Here is a 22,076-nt window from a genome sequence, read left to right on the forward strand (position 1 = left end):
ACTTTATGTTTGTTTCTCTGTTTTAACACTTCTTCTCATGGGTCCATTTCATCTCCCTTCTGGCCTCCTCTTGTGTCTTTTCATGGAATGAGACTGATATAACTTTCCTGCTTCATCAAAATCGGTCCTTTTCAATTCGTTTAGAGAGATAAGAGATTTCTGGGTTTATTTCTGAGCTTCAGAAGAATGTTGTTGGCAAAGAGAAACAGGTTCTGGGTGGGTGTGATATTGCTTGTAGGAGCTATTATTGGAGATGCTCCGTGCAGTGTGGAAAATAGGCCACGTCGGATTCTTCTGGATACAGATGTTGATACTGATGATTTCTTTGGCCTTCTCTATCTCCTCAAGCTCAACAGATCAGAATTTGAACTGGAGGTAAACCAGTGATAACCTTCAGAACCGGGTATTTGAAAATTGAAAATTCTGATCACCCTCCGATATCCACTTTCTCTGTTTAGCCAATAATCAGACAGACAATACTAACACAGTATACTTTTTCATTTTTTTTAATAATAATAATAAAAAGAATTAAAAGGGTATGACATAAAAGTTGTGAACAGTACTTGGTCCTCCCTTCAACTTCATTTTCTGTAGTTGACATTTGACATGATTTGCTTTGACCATGTTACAACAGGATTATGAACCAACTTGCAAAAAGGTTGCGTGCCTTCAAGTGTTTTCAACTTTTAACTGTGTGTGCAGGGTATCACGATCAGCACAAATGCTTGGACTAATGCTGGGCATGCAGTGAATCAAGTATATGACTTACTTTACATGATGAACCGTGATGATGTTGCAGTTGGAGTTGGAGGTGAAGGTGGAATACTTGAAAATGGTACCATATTACCAAATGTTGGTGGTTATCTTCCGCTCATTGAACAGGCACGTACTGGGAGATTTTTCTCTTCTGCAGCTATCGGTTATGTTTTCTGCTTCTTTACAATCAGCATTATTGTGTTCATTATATTCATTTGAGTTGCAATAAGCCATGTCCCCACCCCAAAAAGCTAGCTGTTTAGATAGGAGAGCCAAGCCATGGAAATACTCCATTGAGCATCTCATACTACTCGATGTGGAATTAAGCATTCTGTACTACCAAGTCTCTATCAGAAGCATTGTAGAAACCGTAGGTGAATGAATAATCTGCTCTAATATGTGACTCCTCGTAATTGAATCAGGGTCTGAATACTGTGGGAGGTTGCAGATACAGGCAAGCAATTCCTTTAGGATTTGGAGGGAGATTAGACATTGATTCAAACTTTGGCCTCAGGAAAGCCTTCCTTCCACAGGTATAAAGATTTTAGTGAAAGTATATAAAGATTTTAATGTTTTGGTCTGGTTGACGTTATGTATACCGTAATCACTAAAACACATTTGGATTACTGATTCTGTCTGTGATGAAATTAGGGCAGAAGGAAGTATGAACCTTTAAGGCAACCAACTGCGCAGCAAGTGATGATTGAGAAAATATCTCAAGGTCCCATAACTGTGTTTCTACTCGGAGCTCAAACAAATTTTGCCATATTCCTCATGAATAATCCACATCTAAAGAAGAATGTGGAGCATATATACATAATGGGTGGTGGTGTAAGAGCAAGAAACCCTACTGGTTGTTGCCCCAAGAATGCTTCCTCTTCTTGTGTTCCCAAGCAGTGTGGTGATGCTGGCAATTTGTTCAGTGATTATAACACTAACCCTTATGCAGAGTTCAATATGTTTGGGGACCCTTTTGCTGCTTACCAGGTAATTCCACCTACAAAGAATTTCTATACTAAAAATCTTCTAAAAGCAGTGCATGAAAATGGCTCTCATTATGCTCAGGTTCTTCATTCTGGTATTCCCATCACTCTTGTTCCTCTTGATGCAACAAACACAATCCCCATTAGCAAACAGTTCTTTGGGGCTTTTGAACAAAATCAAGACACATTTGAGGCTCAGTACTGTTTCAAGTCATTGAAAATGGCTCGTGATACTTGGTTCGATGATCAATTCTACACGGTAACCAGTCGTTGAACTTGTGATTGCCAATGATTTTACTTGAAGTCTGCAAATATGCCTTTTTTCTTGACAGTGACTATAATTGGCAGAGTTATTTTATGTGGGATTCTTTCACATCTGGGGTAGCAGTATCAATAATGAGTAATTCCCATAAGTATAACCACAAAGGAGAAAATGAATTTGCAGAAATGGAGTATATGAACATCACTGTGATAACCTCGAACAGACCATATGGGATATCTGATGGCTCCAATCCCTTCTTTGATGGCCGCCAAGTTCCCAAGTTCAACTTACAGAAAGGTGGAGTTCATAGTGGTCATGTTCAACAAGGACTTCGAGATCCATTTTGCTTTGTCAATAATGGCAAAGGGAGATGTAAGGTACTTCAGTAAAATCTTGGACTTTTTAATCCCAAGCATCTTATCTTCTAAAGTTAACGTGTTGTTCTTTTCAAAATAATGTTTAGGATGGTTATACAGCAGAAGTAAATGGTTCGGACTCAGTCCGAGTGCTTGTTGCCACAAAAGCAAAACCTAACCAGGATGCTAGAAGCCCTCTTGACAGAGAATTCTTCGTAAGCTTCTTGAATGTAAGAGCCAAAAAAGGAAAATACACACAAACACTTGTGTCACACTTGTATTGAACATAGGCCGTGTGCAAATTGTCTGATGTGATTGGAACTCTTAAATGATGTGAATATGTGACAGGTTCTAAATAGGCCACAACAGGCTGGGAGATTCAACTTCACAACTCAGTTTCCTTATTACAGAGAAGTAACTTACAAGCCAGGTTTTCAGAAGGAAAAACCGGGGAAACTGGTTGTGTTTGACATGGACATGAGTGCAGGAGACTTTCTTACACTGTTTTACCTTCTAAAAGTACCTGTCAAAGTGATGAACCTGGCTGCAATTATTGTGAGTCCAACTGGATGGGCTAATGCAGCAACAATAGATATAGTATATGACTTACTGCATATGATGGGTCGTGATGATATTCCAGTAGGTCTTGGAGACATGTTTGCAACAAATGAATCAGATCCAATATTTTCAGCTGTTGGTGACTGCAAATATGTTAAAGCAATCCCTCATGGAAGTGGTGGCTTTTTGGACTCTGACACTCTCTATGGCCTTGCTCGTCTTCTTCCTCATAGCCCCAGAAGGTGGCCTTACTCCGAAACTGAATCCTCTCCATTCATACATTTAGAGAGAGAGAGAGAGACAGCGACATGAAAATGTAACTCTACATGAGATTTATATATCATAAAGACACTCTGATGGGTACTTAAGTGAGATAAGGAACCATACCCCAAAAATTAGCTATTGAGGTGGGAAAACCAACCCTCTTGCATACCCCATTAAACATCCCATACTACTTAATATGAGACTTGGTACATTACGCTGATACACTCTTTATTCTTTATCTTTCTCTAAATGCACCTTTTATATCCAAGCTACTCCTTTTACTTACTTTCCATGGTTCAAATGATGATGATATGAATCTGACATGTTTTGTTTTGTTCATATCACATTGTTGCAGGTATACAGCAGAGAGTTCAGTGAAGTATGGAGCTCCTAGGAATACAGATCACCCTGAATTCAGACAACCATTGGCTATAGAAGTTTGGGAGTCTGTAACGCAAAAAATTGACCCAGGTTCCAAGGTTACTGTGTTAGCCAATGGACCCCTAACTAATCTGGCCAAGGTTGTATCAGGTAAAAACATGAGCTCTCGAATTCAGGTTAGTTCATATACACAACCAATTGAGGTATTAGAATGCTGAGAAACACATTGAGATTCACATGAATGGTTAATAATGCTCCATACCTTTCCAGGAGATCTATGTGGTCGGAGGACACTTGAGGAGGAATGGAAGTGAGAAAGGAAATGTGTTCACAATTCCATCAAACCAATATTCAGAAATGAACATGTTTCTTGATCCTCTAGCGGCAAAGACAGTGTTTGAGTCTGAATGTAAAATCAACCTCATTCCACTTTCTGTGCAGCGTAGATCAACCTCATTTTCATCAATTCTACGACAGCTTCATCTGACACAAGAACAAACACCAGAGGCCGTCTTTGTCAGGCGTTTGATCTCAAGGCTCTATCGCTTGAGGCAAAGCCACCACAGATATCACCATATGGTATCACTTCCTATCCATACCCTACTTCTATAATTGTTTCAAAGAGGGCAATCATTTGATATACGCAAACTATCTATCTGTTATGGATAAAAACTGTATGTTTGACTTCACGTTGAAAACCATTAAAACCATGGTTTGTTGGAAGGACCAAGTATTTTAAGTGATTTTGCCCGTACGAGATAAGTATGTGTGTAAGGTTTTGTCTCGTAAAGCTTCAAAGTATCTTTTACATAGCCAGGTAGTTAACTACCTATTTCTTCCAACAAAACCATGGTTTTGGTAACTCTCAGAGTGAAATCAAACGCACTTTATCTCCGGACTTTGAAGTACTATTTCTTCCTCCTACTACTTCCACCAAAATCTAACGTTAAACTATATATGCTTTAAATCTCCAGACTTAGAGGCATTGTTTCTTCTCGTTAAGGTGTAAGTATTGATGCTATTTGTATTGCAATTTGCAGGAGACATTCTTGGGGGAAATTCTAGGAGCAGTGGTGTTAGCAGACAGCGATTCAGGTAGTCTCAATCCTAAATTTGAGGAAAAGAACATTAAAATCATAGCCAAAGGCAGAGAATCATGTGATGGGGAGACAATAGTGGATGAAAAACATGGGAAATCAGTGAAAATATTACAACATGTTGAATCCATCGCTCTGAATCATCTGTACACACGTAGGCTTTGTGATAAGAGCCAGTACTCAGCCAAAGTTGGGAGCTTTGCAGAACAGAGAAAAAGATGGAGCCACCCTATTTCTGGTACAGTCTGACTAGAATCAAACAAAGAAAAACAAACTTTGATGTAGTGTGTTTTTTTTTTTTTTTTAAGTTAATGTACAGTGATATAATACTATTTGAATAGTTGATGAAAATTTGTCAATTATTTCCTTTTCCCCTTCCCCCAGAAAAATTCTTGAACTTAAGCTAATCATAGTGAAGGGGGGAAAACTATTTTGATCCATATTATTGTGATTTTTTAAAAGTATTCTTTAATTGTTAAATATTTATAATATCGTTCTTCTGCTTTATTAATATCAATACATACCAATGATATAAAATATCAAAATTATAGCAATCTGCATTATTAATTAATCTTAAACAGTACGAGTTATTCAAAATTCTACGCTGTGTAAGATAAAACCCATGTTGTAATTTTATGTAAACTCAATATATTATCTATTTATTGCATGTGTTAGAACTGCGTGTATTTTCTTGAAAGGAATGAGAATTCCGCCCCTAAACTGAACTTTTGCTTTATGTAAAATATGGTTTTTCATTACCAACGGATATTGATTCTAGTGAAAAAAGCTTTAACTGACAAGTCTAAGGTTTCCAGTTGAAGTCTCTGTAAATACAGAAAATGCTTTTAAGAAAACTACTACCTCCGGTCCTAATTATAAAAACTAATTGACTAATTTGAAGAGATTAAAAAAATAAATTAAGTTAGTTATTTGTAATAAATAAATGTTGTCTTTCCTAAAATATCCTTGTTAATCAAGTGTATTGGCTAGAACTACCATTATTACAATGATTACCTTAGAAAAAAATACATAAATATAAAAGACAAAGTGCCCCTTGTAAATACTTTGCATAGTAAATCCCCTTTCAATTAAAAAAAAAAAAGACAAAGTGAATTGGGGTTTTATATTTAGGATCAAAATAAAAATCAAACAAAGTCTTATATTAAGGATCGGAAGTAGTAGAATGGTCGAATCTGACCTAGTCAGATCAAATTTTCATGCATTTGGGAGAACTACCTTCAATTAGGCTTAATATTGCTCAAATGTGAGCCAATGAAATTAAATTTTTGTTGAAAGATGTGCTTACATTTTAATAGCTAACTGTCTCAAATTTGATAGAAAAACGCCGGTGTGCAATTTAGAAAAGAGAGAGGTCCCTCATGAAAAAGAGAGCCTAGACCAATACACTTTCATTATTTTCATTGACTTTTAGATAAGAAATAAAAAAACAATACGACAAGTAATTTAATGCTTGAAGAAACCGAATAAGAAAGGATTAAAAACAAAATCAAAAGGCAGCTTGGGATTTGATTTCCCTCTCTTATTGAGTGCATGTTCTGAGTTCATTGATCCACTCTGTCTCTATGCATGAAGGGCTGGCATGTCTTATTCAGTTCTGTATCTCTACAACCCAGCAATGATTTTCCATTTTTAATTCCTTTTCTATTAATAATAATAATAATAATAATCATAAGAAGTACTACTATTTATAAACAGTTATATTTTAAATTCTGTACAAAATAAAATATATATATCTGATTTTGTGGGGGGAAACAATTATTATTAATGAGTCTCATGCATGGTATACCATGTAAAATTTGACAACTGAATCATAAATCACTGTGCACATGAGCAAAGGGCCAAAAAGAAAAGAATAATATTTCTTATAATTTTATTTAATTAAGATTCTTTGGGATTTGCTCCGTTAAGTATCAGACAAAAATCGAATCTCCGCAGATTTTCTTTTTATTTTATTGATATCGTTTCTTATCACCCCAGTTTGGTTCAAAGCTTGTCATTACTTATTAGGTCCAAATCTATTTACCAAAATTCATGAGAAAAATTGCAATAAGGTTACACTAAAGAAAATTAAATATAAAAAGTCTCTTAAAATTATCAAATTATTTTGAAGTTTTAAGGGATCTCATTACAAAAGATTTTATTTGTTTAATTATCAAATTATCCTTATTTTTTTAAAAAAGCATACATTATTTGTTTAATTACCAAATTATCCTTATTATTTTTTTAAGTATACATTAACAACTGAAAGAGCGTGAATTAACAATTTAAGTTGTTACACCTTAAATTTAAATTGTTAACGACTACACTTTCAGTTGTCAATACAGTTTTTTTAAAAAACAATTTGGTGATTAAACAAATAGAATTTCTTACAATGAAGCCTTGGGATTACTTTGATGATTTTAAAATATTTTTTTTATATTTAATTCTCTTAGTTCAGACCTTACTGTAATTTTTTCAAATTCATGGACGGCTCAGTATCTTTTATATCATTTCTTTTTAGTAGAAAGTCAACTTTGTATGGAACAAAATGATCTAAATTTTTAATTAGAAAAATGTGTCACTTAATTCTTCTATCTCGTTTTTTCTTTTTGGGGATAAATTGGAAAGTGAACTTAATTAATTAATTCACTTCAATAAATTAATTTAATTTAATTAATTAAAAATAACTATAATAAGTATTTTTTGTTATTAAGTGACAAACATAATTAGCAATGGCAAATAAATGTGACTTCACTATTCCTCCCTTTTTTTCCTCTTCTCCTCCTCTCTCTCTCTCTTTTTTTTTCCAATCTCTATTTTATGTAAACGTCTCAACTCTCACTTCCTCTAGCCTTATCTTGTCTAAATAGAATATAAAGAGAAAATAATCTTTCACTGTTAATTTCAAAAAATAATAATAACCCAAATGAAAAGATGAATTATTTTAATTTGAAGTAAACAACCTAAAAATCAAGGATTAATGACAGAGTAAACTTAGTAGAAGCTTAAACATTGTCACAACTAGGGCTTTCTTTCCTGAGAATTATCTGCATAATCTGAGTTTGATATAATGATTTTATTAAATTCGCTTGAAAAATGATAAAACTCAATGTTCTTAAAAGGGGGGAAAAAAGGATTTCAATTCAAATTTTATGGATTTGACTCCGCTCAAATTTGAATTAGTACATAATATTAAAAATCAAACAACTTATATATAATTTTTATTTCTTTTTAAAAAAAGAAAAGTATGAATTGGGGTTGAAAGATTGTGTCAGAAATCTCAGTTGTGATATAAACCTCCTTGAATGCAAGCAACAAGAAGAGTTCACAAATAAAGCCCTACATTCACCATAACATCTACATTCATAAAACTCACACAACGAACCACAAAAATAAACCTAAGACACAATCTTCCACCAAAAGGAGAAAAATGATCACAAAACACTCTCACAAGCTTCTCCTTCTAATAAGCATCCATCTTAGAAACCCAGTTCCACCATAGGGATTGACCCACCAGCTCCAATAATCTGATGCTCAAGCTGCACCATAACATGTATATACACACACACACTTGTTATTAGCTACAAATCCAAAACACAATAAAGTTTCTCCAAAGATTTAGTAGGTAATTACCCTGAACAGAGTCTCCAGCTTGTTCTTGACAAGGAAGTACTCTTGCTTTACTTGTTGCAGACATCTGACGCACCTGCAATCACAACATTTTTCCATGATCAGAATGAAGCTCCTAAACCCTAAATTCTCAGGCCAATAGCCACCTCGTAACTTAGAAGCATGAAAGCTCCTTATAAGTGAGAAGTTGCAAGTTTGATCTTACTTATAACCTTGTGTCGTTAAAAAAAAAAAAGGGAAAGGAATGAAACTCCCAGAATTCAAATTAGTAAAAACCTTAAACTCAAATCCACAAACCCTTTTTGCTTTTCTTTTGGAGAAAAATTGCTGAACAACAGCATAATTTGGCTCCAAGTTTGCTCTTATGGGCACTAAATTGATAATGACAGTTTTGAGGGACAAAGTACTTACGAGTTTACGTTCTGTTCTTCACAGTATCCGCGGAAAGCAATGCAGGCATTTTTAACCCTTTGTGCGCCTATGCTGTGGACCAGAACACAAATTTACCTCTCAGCAGATAAAATACAAAGGCATAATATGAAAGGGAATCAACTTTATCTGAAAAGGAATCAACTTTGTTACTATGTTGCTCATCTCTCTCTAGTTGACTTGACAAGATGATTGAAAAGGATATTACTACCACGCAAGGAGAACACAATTTAGAAGGCTGTGCTAATTTAAACATCGGTCTTGAATTTGAGACCTGAATATGCATACAGGTGCCCAAAAACCATTTGAAACAACTTTATTTATTTATTTATTTTTAAATCTTGACCATATTGCCAGAACAATCAACCATGTTCTCTGATGGATCTGGTACCTTGAACTGCTACCCTTGAACTGATGAACATCAGCATCAACTTTTTTGAAGTCAATAATTTTCTGATCCCTGCAGGAAAAACAAATCCCAAATAATGGGCGATAAATGCATGATTCCAAGGTCATTCCAACCACAGAGAGAGAGGTCAAAAGACCCGGGGGGGGGGGGGATGGGATGGCATATACTCACAGAGCAATGGTGAGATCTTTGAGAATCCTTTCAGAATCTTGAAAGAAGAGAGACACCACTTCAGCCACAAAAGATGGGTTACTCTCATCTTGTAGTTGCTGAAGCTGTAAGAACTGACTGTCCAAATATCCCTTTTCTCACCAAAATAAAAACCCCAATAAATAGATCTATCTAAGTAGTATTGATAGTAGTAGTGTACAGACAAGAAACAATTCAAACCCAGAATTGGTAAAATCATAGGAGTCGCCTTAAGTTGATGTTTGGCCTACCTCTATGAACAAAGATTTGGTGTATTCCACCAACTGTCTCTGCATCTGACCCACATCCATGATCTGTGTCCCCTTTGGTTCTAGTGTGAGAGAGAAGAGGAGAGAGAGAGCCACTTGTGTTGTGTAAAGAGCGAATGTTGGAGTTCAAGTTCAGATCTTTAGAAGGAATTATTGGTGAATGAATGAATGAATCAGAGAGATATGGGCAACTGGGGGTGGAACGAAATCAAAACTCAAAAGGTTTTGTGGGGATGGCAGCTGGCAGGGGCAGGGCAGGGTCTCCTTCTCTGGATTTGTGCAATGCTCCGGCTTTGGGATTTGCCGATTTCGTTGGGGTTCAATAACCGAAGACCCCATTATTGGACCCTGGTGCTTCGAATTTAAGATTGAAATTGAAATGGAAAAGAAAAAATGACATAATTCAGACATAAACGAATTTTGTGGTCAACCATAAGGAAAGAGAAGATATTAATTTTAAAACCATTTTAAGAAGGCAACTAACTTTTTTTCCTGATTCTATTGAGGTCATTAAAGTAATTCTAATTACAAATTGGACTAACCTTCTAAGTTCTGACAATGATTTATTTCCCTAAATTTAAATTTGTGGGTATTTAGTAGTTCTTGAAGATTTTAAAAAAAATGATGAACTTAAAACAAAAGGATTAGACAATACAGCTACATTACAAATTAGGGCTAAAGAAACTTGTGTTCCCTCCACATGACCTTGTTTATTAATCTATTCAACTTATTAACTTGGGAATTAATCTTAAACTGATCATCATTATCTTCCTGATTAAGTTGTTGATATTTGAAGTTCTTTAAAATTCAAGTTTAGGAGAAATATGGGGAAACACACTAATTCACTACCTGTGAATGTATTTAAATTAATCTATCAGATAACATATAATAATTAATACGGCATACTTGCTAGACAAGATAATCTTAATTAACAAATGAATGAATGTGAGCCAAATTCATTGGATCTGTTTTCATTTGGAGGAAGCAATGCACGTAGTTCTCTCTTTTTAAACAAGGTTGTTGTGCTGTAACACTGCAGCCAAGGTTTGGTGTGATTCTTCTGGCTTTTATATAATGTTATCTGTAGCATATATGACGAGCGCCTATTCCAAATTTCCAATTGGAAAACAAAAGGGGCATAAGAAAGTACCCAGGGCAAAAAAGAGAGAATAAAAAGCAGACCAAGGATAAAATGGTAATTTCATTTTTTATGAGTAGACTGAAAATGGGCCACCAAGAATCATTTACCCATGGCAGAATTTAAAAAAAAAAAAAGGTTCTATTTAAAGAATTTTAAGAAATATGTTTCTAAATTTTAATAAAAAATAAAAACGCAAAAAAAATTAATTTGATAAATATTCATGGGATCGAATTCAAGATACATATTGTTAGATAAAAATTCATAATAAAAAATTATTGTTCTTAAGTAATTAAATGTAAAACTATATGTACAGTGAAAAGCAGAAGCCAAAGGACCGCAGACAAAAACGAAAATATGGCTGTCTTTTTCTTCCCTCTGATTTGGTGGGGTTCGTCCTCATCCTCCCGCGTGCCTCTGCGCATACCACAATATTCATTCATCTTCTTTGCATTTTATTTTCAGTTTTATTTATTATCAACTTTTTTTAATTAGGTATAAGTATTATTTTATTAGAGGTAAATTTATTCGAGATACTGTTGAGCACTAAATATGAGTACTTCTCCTAGTAAAAATTCACTACTTTTGAATGGACCAATCTAATTAATTAATTAATTAATTAATTAAATTTGATTAATAATATTGAATTAATCTACGAATTATGTTGGAGGCGGTAACGACAATTTTGGTAAAGCGATTGAGACTAGCTGAATAATTTGGACAAGACCTGATTAATATATTATGAATGAACTGTAAGTAAGCCGGAATCATGTGTCCAGCTATAACAGCATGCCTTCGTCATCCATCGTAACATATGATTTTTTGTTATTTTATCAATAAATATGTGTGGGGCTGTTCTTTAATATAAATAAATTAGTACTACCTCCTCTGATCCTATTTATTAGACTTTATTTATAGATTTTTTTAGCAAAAACTTGATTTATAGATTATAAACAAAATTTATAAATAGGGGTATAAGCCTTCACAGGGTATGGGGTCTGGCGCAGGACAGCAACAAAAATTACATCTGAATGTTGGAATTCGACATTTGGTTTGGACTACGAACGTTCCAACACTATTAAGTTCGCCCGACTTCCTAGACCATACAAAACTCGGCCCAATTTTGATATTAGATTTGTGCTATGGGGTACATACTCGTTAAAACTTGGCTTAGGTTTATCTAGAACGAAGTTGTACACTATAATTAGTGAATAGCATGGCTTTACATATCATTTTTATAGATGTATGATTATGGAGGGAAATCAAAGAATGAGACCACAGAAGTGCTAGAGATACGTATTCCATTACATGAAGATTTTTTTCTGTGAGAAAATATGCTCGTATTCAGTACTTGATACGTCCATTAAAAAATAAAAAGATGAAGATTTTTCGTTTCAATTCAAAAAATTATCCCACCATGAAATAGGAGTGTTTAATTTATCCCGTCTCGGTCGTCCCGTCCCAGTCCAGGTGAGTTCAGGACGGGACAGGACGGGACAAAAAAAATTTCAGGACGGGATAAGTACAAGACGAGACGGGAACAGTGACCGGGAGGGACGGGACAAGGGACGGGGTTGTCCCGTCCCTTCCTGTCCCGAGGTATTTTTTTAAAAAAATTGTTTATTAATAATAATTATTATATCATTTAATTTACTTATTAATAATAATTATTACTTTTATAGTGATTTTTTGCTCTTAAGTTGTAGTATTATCTTAACAAAATCTCATTCCTCAATAAAATAATTGATAAAGACATTATACAGTGTTTTTTTCCCGTATTTTTTTTACATTATTATTTTTACATCTTTTTTATACTATATAATTGAACTTTCTACATAATATTTTTTTATGATGTTTTTATCTTTAGAAGCCCAATAAAAAATAAGCATTATAACATAAAAAAATTCATATAAAAAAATTATAGTTTTTTTTTAAAAAAAAAGGGGAAGCGGGACGGGACACGGGACAAAATCCCTGTCCCGTCCCTATTCACCAGGACAGGACCGGTTTGTCCTGGTCCCGTCCCGGTCCTGTCCCGTGAACACCCCTACCATGAAATCCCCTTTATGACTGTTATTCAAACTCAAATATCATACCCGACCAAAAAAAAAATAAACTCAAATATTATCCAGATATAAACTCATTTCAAAACTAATTCTTGATTAGATGAGTATAATGGCAACCTCCGCACGGTTAGCCATTTCAGCTTTACTACCATTCTACCAACAAGTTCAGCTATGGAAGTGTAGCCATTAGCAAGGACAAAACCATTATAAATTAGGCATATAACTGCAATCCGAGAATGATAAATATCAATGAAGAAACAGATGAAAGGCTATGGGCATATAATTACGTGGGAAGCGTCCATCAGCTGCAATTCTAACATGCCTTGCAACTCTTCCTACAGTAGCCAGGAAGATCTGGGGAACCAACCATGTACTCAGCATTATTAGTGCATTCTCCAAGAGCGGCCCATCTCTCACAGTTCACATGCTGATCGGTGCACTCTCCGGCTCCCACTATCTTATCAAATGAGTCCACGTGAATCCACTTTGTTGCTGACCATTTTTCACCTTCAATTACTGGGCATCCTGCGTGGAGACTCTGGGTGTCTGGGATAGCACTAGGGTGGAGGCTGAAGAATAGAAGAGCATCCCCTCTACGTGGTTTCACTGCTCATTGCCATAGCGAGGATGGAAAGAGAAGAACATATTATTAAACGTTAATCTGACAGGCATCGAATGGGACAGTGCAACAAAGAAGATAATTCATGAAAGAAAATAGTCATTCAAATCCACACCTGCTACTCCTTTCTTAGCACAATCTGAGAGATCATCGCTACTTTTACTTTCAGAACCTCTGGGGCGTGGAGGGTCCTGGAAGCAGAATGGAAATTTGTAAGTTACCAAAATTATATACAAGTAATAAAAGGTAGACAAAATTTGTCTAGACGGTCCAGACAATTCTGCCACAAACCTGAACCCTCCGCCATCCCCAACCCCCCACCCCTCCAAAAAAAAAAAAAAAAGGCCCCCTCTCGTTTTGCAGTCTTTGGCAGAGAAGAATTAGAGACAGAGAGAGATTTAAAAACTCATTCTCCAGGAAAGGTTGCGACTGTCCGCCTCCCCATGCCCAAATCAATAAAAGTGTAATTAGCATGCATCATTTATATTGGCTTTGAGGATAAATACCGCCTGTCTGAGACGAGTCCAAGTGAGACACAATTTCCTCAAAAGTATCTGCCGAGCTGCCACAGCTTTTGAAATTTAATGGCTATAATAATTCATTAGCGGCTAAGAAAAATAGTTAAGAAATTGGTACAAATTTTGACTTAGCTCAATGGCAACTTGAGTCCGCAGCAAAGGTGAGGGACGCAGGTTTATTCCCTTCCCCACCCAGCTTACAAGCAATGTATAGCTCCATTTGATACAAAACAAGAAAAAGTACTGAAAAGGACCCCCAGCATCCCAGTCTATTTAGGGAGAATCAAAGACACCCAAAAAAAAAAAAAGTCCAGAAAAAAGATATATAAAATAAAAAAATAAAATTGCAAATACCGAGGCAAAAAAGTTAAATAGAAGGTAAATAGATCCATCTAATTTGACTCATTCAAAACCGCGAGCAATTTATAATCTTATTGAACAAGAACATTAAAAACTAATGAATAGTGATGAAACAGACCTCTGCATTAGGGAACACTGTTTCACCGCCTTTGATCACATCAGATAGATACATAAGAACAGTTGCAATTCGATGTCCACCCCGAGCAATATTGACTTTATCAGCAAAGTAATCATAATGTGGTTCATATTTCTGCCCGTGCTCATATCGCAATACTTGTATGTCTTCCCCATTTTCTGAAATTTAACGATCAAATATAATAAGGAAACCTAGTCATTCTTGTTTCAATATTCTTTCTTTTGGAGGAGAAGGGAATTATGGAATCTAGAAATGCAATTCATCACTAGGGTCATGTAAGCACCTCTAAAGGAGCCATCTTAGAATATTCCTGATACGGTTTAACTTTAACAACCACAGCTTTTAAAATTCATAGGTTGAACTTATAATTAAGAGAAATAATGAAAATTACTCATTTTGTAATGTCGATTCAGGACATATAACCATCAGATTTTAGCCAGAGAACATCAATATAATTAATTTGCAAGGCTGGCTGGTAGGTTGGAAGAGAAAGATGAACAAAAGGAGAAGAGATGGACGGTGGTTTTAAAAGGAAAATTGCTTCCAGTCATCAAAGAACTAACTAACAACTTTTTTCAACAGAATAGAGGTAATTACCCCCTTGTGTTGCCCTATTTACAAGCAAGCACAAAATCTGGGCATTGACATCTTAAGAAAACACATTATCATACATATACGGAATAGAAAGACATAAATATCGGTAATCAGCTCCACAGTTCTCACAATGATGCCATGCAGATTTTCGAAATATGAGGGCATACCTTTTGGAAGAAAGGTCCATGATGAAATCTTGTCCTCGATACCAGCAACAATAGGATCCTATAAAGATAAGATTAAAACATGTCCATTCAATGTCCACAACATACTTATTTATATAAATATATATACACAGACGTAGGTATATATATGGACGCATGAATGTATTGTGAAGAAACAATATCCATTCCCTTAAGAAGCAGAATAATCAAGAAAACCCTGCATGTTATTAACAGCCCGTCTAAACACAAGCAACTAATGATACAAACTCCAACCAGATTTTCTTCCAGGCTCTCCGGCTATACACACCCTTTTCTACAGCATCTCTTCTAAAACAGAACTAAAGCCAAGTCTAAATAACCATTTGTTATAGGCATAATTTGCCCTTCATATGCCAATATGCTAGCAAAACGTAAAAGCAGTTAAAGGGTTTTAAAAGAAAGGGGACCAAAAGAAGGATGAACATACAATTTTTAATAGAGTCATACGGACATTAAATAGATATTCATTGTGCTAACAACCTCGCTCAGCCCAAGTAATAGCAATAAGAGATAATAAGTTTAAACCCACAAAATGAACCCACCCGTATATTTTCAGATTTTCGTCCATCATTATACTTATTATGGATAGGAAAGTGATTGTGGCTTATGCATTGATCTTAAAAGATGTGAACCCAAAAAGAAAATAACGAGGCCACTATCAAGGCATAATTATACATATATAAGCAAACAAATTAGGAAAGACATCAAGGAGTAACAGTGAAACCGACCTTGTTCTTAGAAATAAACATCCCTGAGCTTGTTCGAACTTCACTTAGTCTGCTTTCTCCAGAATCATTATCCGCTACTTCAGATCTCTTCAACTCTGATTTGGCCTAGTACAACGCAATGAACAGGCATCGCTTCATTAATCGAAGAAATCGAATGAAACCACATCAAATTCACATCAGCAAAGCCTGGATTTCTACCGATACTCACTAAAGAGATCAAGTGGTCGCATTCTAACTCTGTGAGGAAACCTTCGTAAACAAAAGCTCTGCATAAATGAGATTCATTCATTTCACTTCCACTCAAAAGTAGAAAATAGTGAAGTTAAACAGGAAATATTGAGAAAGATATAAAGCTACAGTGGCATGAAATTCAAGAGGCGAAGGAATGAGACCTTGGCTTCCATGAAACCTGTTTGACTTTAGATGGGTCGACAATGGAACTAGCGGAACCAGCGTAGGAGCTGGATACTTCACGAGTGATCAGGAAGATTGAAATCAACAGGAGGAACACCGAAGACACAAACCTAGACATTGAGTCCAGCTTCGATCCGCAGGGAAATTTTCCGGGAAAATGTTTATCGGAGTCACCGAGCGGGTGGGATAGTTAGTTAATAGTTATCTCTTCGGCCCAGATTGTATAAAATTACCAGAATCTGTTCCCTCTTTTAGTTTTAGGCTTTTAGCAGATCTCGTCCAAAGGAAAGACGCCGTTTTCCCAAAACTTGGAAAACGCGGGGAAGATTCGTCACGCACACATTAAAATATTTATTTTATAAGTATATAGCATTGGTTCAGTTAAATAACTAATCTGAAAAACTAAACAAATTAAATAAGTTAATTATTTATAATAAATGTAAGTTAACTTTCTTAAATTACTTTTATTTAATCATGTATATTGAAATTATACTTGGGTAAAAATATCTTAAAATCAGTAGAGATATTTTTAAAAACACATTATAAATTTGAAAAACAAAATAGATTGAGATATTATATTTAGAACTATGAATTAGCTCTTATGTTTAGGACGAGTTAGTATATATTATGATTCATTTCATGTTTTAGACGATCAATTATTATATTCCTCCGGTTCTAAATATAAAACCCATTTTAATGTGCAAATTACATTACAAAATAGATTTTATATTTTGGATACAAGGAATATATATTTTGCTTGGTACTAATGGCCCCCTTCGTCTAGAAATCCTGATTGACTCCAGCCCTAGACGCACCTATAAGGACATTGCCTCTATGCGCATAACTATGATAACTTATTTGGTTGATTTATTTATTTTTTTTTGGGCCAACTTTGGTTGATAAATTATAGCTATCTTGTAATTATGTATCATTTATGGTCATACATATAGACAATTAGATACTATGCCCTCTCTATCCGGACTAAGTCATGCAAAAAAGAGGATATAAGTATATTACTCAAATTCACAATTTTTTAATAGAGTTGTCAATAAGGGCTAGCCCGGTCCTAAAAGGCTAGCCCTTGAAGGGCCAGGGTCGAAAAAAACCGGCCCTTTAAAGCCCACATACCTTAAAATTATCTAATTATTAAAGTCCGGCCCTTGAAAATGCAGATTCAAGGTTTAAAAGGGCTGGCCCTTTTATGTTATTTTTTAAGATTTAAATTCTTTTTAATTATTTTAAAATAAAAAATAAAACAAGAAAACTTCTAAGATTTTTTATTCAAATTATAAATATAAGTAAAATAAATTAGTGGTGTATAGAAAAAAAATTAAATGCCAATAAACTATTGTTCAAAATAAAATATATATATAACAAAACACGAAAAACAGAAAGATAAAAATCTAGCAGTTAAAAATTAACAATATCAACATCATTATTATCTTTATTTTCATTTTCATCAGTATCATCAAGATCAGCAACATTTGATTGTTCTTTACTACAAGTGAGCTCTTCTTCAGTGATAAAAATATTAAGATTTTTGTCTTCATTTACCTTATCTAAAATAAAATTATACAGTAGTTATAAGTACAAATAAGAGCCTGAATATTTGTTCGAATAAGAAAAGTTTTACACTTTATTAAGATATGTAAATCAATGGCAAATGAAGATCTACTAGCTATTATGGTGATTAAAATGTTTAAAATATAAGCTACCATTCTTGAAAGAATTGAAAATTGATTTTAATTGTTTTTCCACAAGTCCAAGACATCTAATTCTTTTCAATTATCTAGGTTGAATATTGATTATTCTAAGTATTTTTCTAATTTAAATTTATTCATAAAAGACTAATCTATAACTTTATAAATATATTGATAATAATAATAAAAAATAGATAGGTTTAAAAGGGCTAGCCCTTGGCCCTTTTATTTTTGAGCCGTATAGAACTAACCTTTTTAAACCCAATTTTCTTTTAAATCACCTAAAATACAAGCCTGGTCCTCCACTTAAAAGGGTTTAAAAGGACTAGCCCGATGGGCTTGGCTCGTTTTGATGGCTCTACTTTTTAATAAGTGTACAGTAGACCTCTTCAAAGTACATAATCTTCTCATTCTTTTAATAGATAGTAGAAATTAATCCAATCCAACGTATATTAATTACTCTCCAGAATCCTTTTTGTCGTATTTACAATAAAACCTTTTATATAGTCCATACTTAGTTCATACTAGTTTTAGTTCCAATCAAAACATTGTTTTATCTTAAAAGTTGTAAAATGAGAAAATCCCACAAAATAAAGCTTAAAATTATTAAATTTCAAATCAGATATGGTAACAACATTTCGAAAGGTTTTTGACAATATTAAATTTATAAATAACAATTGTAAAAATTCCTTATTTAAAATTTAGAGACTTCAAACTTCTTTTATATATATTTTTCCTTATAAAACCACTTTTGTATGAAAAAATAGACGTGCATTTATATGGCTGCTCTGAAATATAGAAAAGTGGCATTCCCAAAATTACAATTTCAAGAGATTCATCGTCAATCCCCCGCAGTCAATGGCACAACTCCAAATTAAAGGTCTTCTCTTGGAGCCTAACACTAGCTAACTATATATGACTAGTACTCTTCTAGTCTTGGTTATATTTACAAGGCACGCATATAGAAAAATATTTTATATGAATATATGATTTTATTCTTCATTTATTATTGTGTTAACTTTGTTCTCATGCGATATAACGTGCCACTTCCTGTCCTTAATATAAGAATTGACTGACCAATTTGAGTAGATCAAAAAAGTTTGTCAAATTAGTTAGTTATGTTTAATAAATAAGTATTGTCTTTCATAGAACATCCTTATTAGTTATATAAATTAGCTAGAATTACCATTGAATAGAATATTTAATATGTGCAACTACTATAAGAACTACTTTAAAAAATAGTTAAATATGAGAGACAAAGTGGAAAGATCTTATATTTAGAATCAAATTAAAAATTATATTAAGAACAAAAAGTAATATATTAAACAAAAAAAAATTTAAAAATTATTGGATTTTAAATAAAAGTTAATAAAATTTTTTTAAAAAAATTGATTTGTATGAAATTTGTTGAAAATGACTGATACGGAACAAGATGAATAAAAGGGTATAGGATGTTATCGCAGCTTCTTTTTCCAGCCAAACTTTGAAAGACTGGCGCCTATAATTAAAATGGACTGAGTTAGGCCCTAAATAATAATCACTGTATGAGAAAGTCATTGAAAAATTTCTCACATTAATGAGAATGCCAATATATCATATTTTTGCCATTCGAACACTAATTCATGAGAGAGCTATATCTAATGGCAGGACGATCCGCTTCTTTTCCGCGATAGGATGCTAAAATAAAGATGATATTTGAAAAACATGGCTACTACAAAGTCCACTAATCAATCACGTCAATTAGTTTTAGGAGGTGATTAGATAAAAATAAAATTATAGTTTCAGAAGTATTTTTATAATATATAAAGTAAATATGTGAAGAAATTTGTTTTAATTTATAAAAAAATACTTCTGAAAAGTTATTTTAGAGTTACCCAAAGATTTAGAAAATCACAATCACTCACTTATTATAAAGAGCTTTTAGCTTTCATTTTTTGAAACATCATCTTAATGATTCTCACTCTGCATATATTTCTCTAAATCTTGAACGGTCACTTCATCATGGATGAACCGTCCCTTCAGTTCAGTGTATCCGTTCAGAACTGCGTTCACAGGTCACAGCGTCTTTTCCTTTCCAAGACAGTAATTTAAATTCGTTCACAGTTTAGTGCTGCACCCACCAGATGCCTAAATCTCTCCTCTTTGGTTTTTGAGTCATATATAAAATTTTGTCTTATTACTACTACAAGTATTATTATTATTATTACCATTATGTCCATGGTTAAGAATGTGAACCGTTTCTTACTTTGAGCTGAGTCACCGATATCCTGTAGAAACTACAGTTTCTTCTGACTTTGAGCAACATTCATCAAATATCAAGCCGTTTCCCAATATTGAAGCGAGAAACAATCTGGGTTTCTTCTAAATCAGCAGTCGAAGCTTCGATTCTCAATATGCTCTTTTTGAACTGATTGCATTAGGTTCTCCTGCCAGTAATGCCTTAGCCTTGCTCTGTTATTCTTTTATTATGGGGGGTGAGAATTGCCTTTGAACGTCGTTATGGGGTCGATGAAATGTCGGGCTATCATAGTTTCGGGGAGCAGAGTTTTTATGAGAATATCTGTTTGCATCTCTTTGTGGCTGACTGAGTTATGCTCTTGCTCAACTGTCCTTAGTTTTGGTTTTTTTTTTTTTTTTTTTCGTAGTCTTTGCATGTATTTGTTTAACCTTCTGTCGACGAAATGACGTTTTTATGTCTGTTGTTTTGATTTCGGTTGTAAATGTTGGTTAGTTTTCTTTCTTTTTTGTTTTTTTAAATGATGTATCTTATTTTGTTCTTCAAGGTGATGAATGATGGGCTTATCTTTTGTTTTTTTTTGTTTTATTCATGTTCTTAGAATTTCCTTTCCAAAGAAAGGTGGGGTTGCTCTGCTTAAAGTAGAATGGGACCTAGTAAAGGTACGATCAAGCGGGAATACACTCATCTTATAGAAAACTGGGAAGTTCCTCAATATGATAGTAGATTGATGAGGCGATTGAAGAGAAGGTCCACTGCTAGTGAGATGATGGAACACAATTGCAGGGCCAACGCTAAAAGGAAAAATGTGGGCAGTTGGGGCGATGAAGTTGTGAAAAATGGTGAGAATAGTGGTCATGTTTTGGAGGAAGAAGTGGATGAGGATTATGAATTCTTTTTAGATAAAGCTGTCTTTCATGTTTCTGATGCTGATGTTAACACAAGCCATGACAGTTATAATGATGACGACACGGATGCTCAGTATAAAATGTTCTTGGAAAATTTAAGGGAAACTGATAACTCATACATATTAAAAGTCTTTGCTGGTAACCAGTTATTTTGTGCAAAGTATGAAGGACAAGAAGAGAGATTGCATGATTCGGTCAATAGTAAAATTCATTGTGAGGGTGATGATGAAGATTATCGGTTATTCCTGAATTCATCAAGGATAGAAGGTGACAATTTGATTTATATTCCAGAAAGTGCTATAACAATAAGCTATGGGGCAGGTGAATCAGAAGAAAAGAACTCAGAGGTTAGGCAGAACTTTCAAGTTCCCTTTGAGGTAACTGAACTCCCTAATTCAAGACAAGTTTCAGATGATTATCATGTGGCCAAGAAAAATACCCACAGTGAAGTGCGGAGTGATGCTGTGGATGAAGACTGGCAAACATATCTGAATTCTGAGATTAGGAAGAACTCAAAAGAAAAATGTTCAGCAGTTAGGAAAAATTTACAAGTTTCCGATGCGGCAACTGAACCCCCTAATATTAGACAAGGTTCAGATGTTTATTGTGTGGCCAAGGACAAGCGGAACAATGAAGTGTTGAGAGACGTGGATGAAGATTGGCAAGAATTTCTGAAGTTTGAGGTTAGGCAGAATTTACAAGTTTCCAGTGAGGCAGCTGAACCCCCTAATGCTGGACAAGCTTCAGATGATTATCAAATGGCCAAAAACAAGTGCCACGGTGAAGTGTTGAGTGATGTTATGGATGAAGACTGGCAAATATATCTGAATTCTGAGGTTAAGAAGAATTCAGAAGAACAAGGTTCAGCAGTTT

The 22,076-nt window shown here is 34.3% G+C and overlaps 3 protein-coding genes across 3 annotated transcripts; 1 reads left to right on the forward strand and 2 right to left on the reverse strand.

Annotated features, from left to right (window-relative positions):
• LOC114750445 (uncharacterized) lies at positions 1–5,010 on the forward strand. Its single transcript, XM_028939046.1, has 11 exons — positions 1–375; positions 703–882; positions 1,179–1,289; positions 1,408–1,743; positions 1,822–1,998; positions 2,088–2,378; positions 2,465–2,587; positions 2,706–3,157; positions 3,535–3,736; positions 3,831–4,139; positions 4,601–5,010. Exons 1-11 carry the CDS (start codon positions 187–189, stop codon positions 4,904–4,906), a joined length of 2,676 nt encoding a protein of 891 aa, XP_028794879.1. The 5' UTR covers positions 1–186; the 3' UTR covers positions 4,907–5,010.
• A 2,887-nt stretch (positions 5,011–7,897) lies between these two features.
• Positions 7,898–9,898, reverse strand: LOC114750446 (histidine-containing phosphotransfer protein 1-like). Its single transcript, XM_028939047.1, has 6 exons — positions 9,566–9,898; positions 9,297–9,427; positions 9,108–9,176; positions 8,699–8,770; positions 8,291–8,363; positions 7,898–8,196 (listed from the first exon to the last, which is right to left on the reverse strand). Exons 1-6 carry the CDS (start codon positions 9,623–9,625, stop codon positions 8,137–8,139), a joined length of 465 nt encoding a protein of 154 aa, XP_028794880.1. The 5' UTR covers positions 9,626–9,898; the 3' UTR covers positions 7,898–8,136.
• Positions 9,899–12,973: 3,075 nt separating this feature from the next.
• On the reverse strand, positions 12,974–16,571 carry LOC114750442 (probable prolyl 4-hydroxylase 4). The gene is made up of 7 exons (XM_028939044.1): positions 16,338–16,571; positions 16,154–16,211; positions 15,946–16,050; positions 15,182–15,239; positions 14,403–14,578; positions 13,522–13,597; positions 12,974–13,393 (listed from the first exon to the last, which is right to left on the reverse strand). Exons 1-7 carry the CDS (start codon positions 16,475–16,477, stop codon positions 13,101–13,103), a joined length of 906 nt encoding a protein of 301 aa, XP_028794877.1. The 5' UTR covers positions 16,478–16,571; the 3' UTR covers positions 12,974–13,100.
• Positions 16,572–22,076: the final 5,505 nt, after the last annotated feature.

The sequence above is a fragment of the Neltuma alba genome, unplaced genomic scaffold (genome assembly GCF_004799145.2).
Source record: "Neltuma alba isolate B1F8T4 unplaced genomic scaffold, ASM479914v2 tig00006445_pilon, whole genome shotgun sequence".
Lineage (NCBI taxonomy): Eukaryota > Viridiplantae > Streptophyta > Magnoliopsida > Fabales > Fabaceae > Neltuma > Neltuma alba.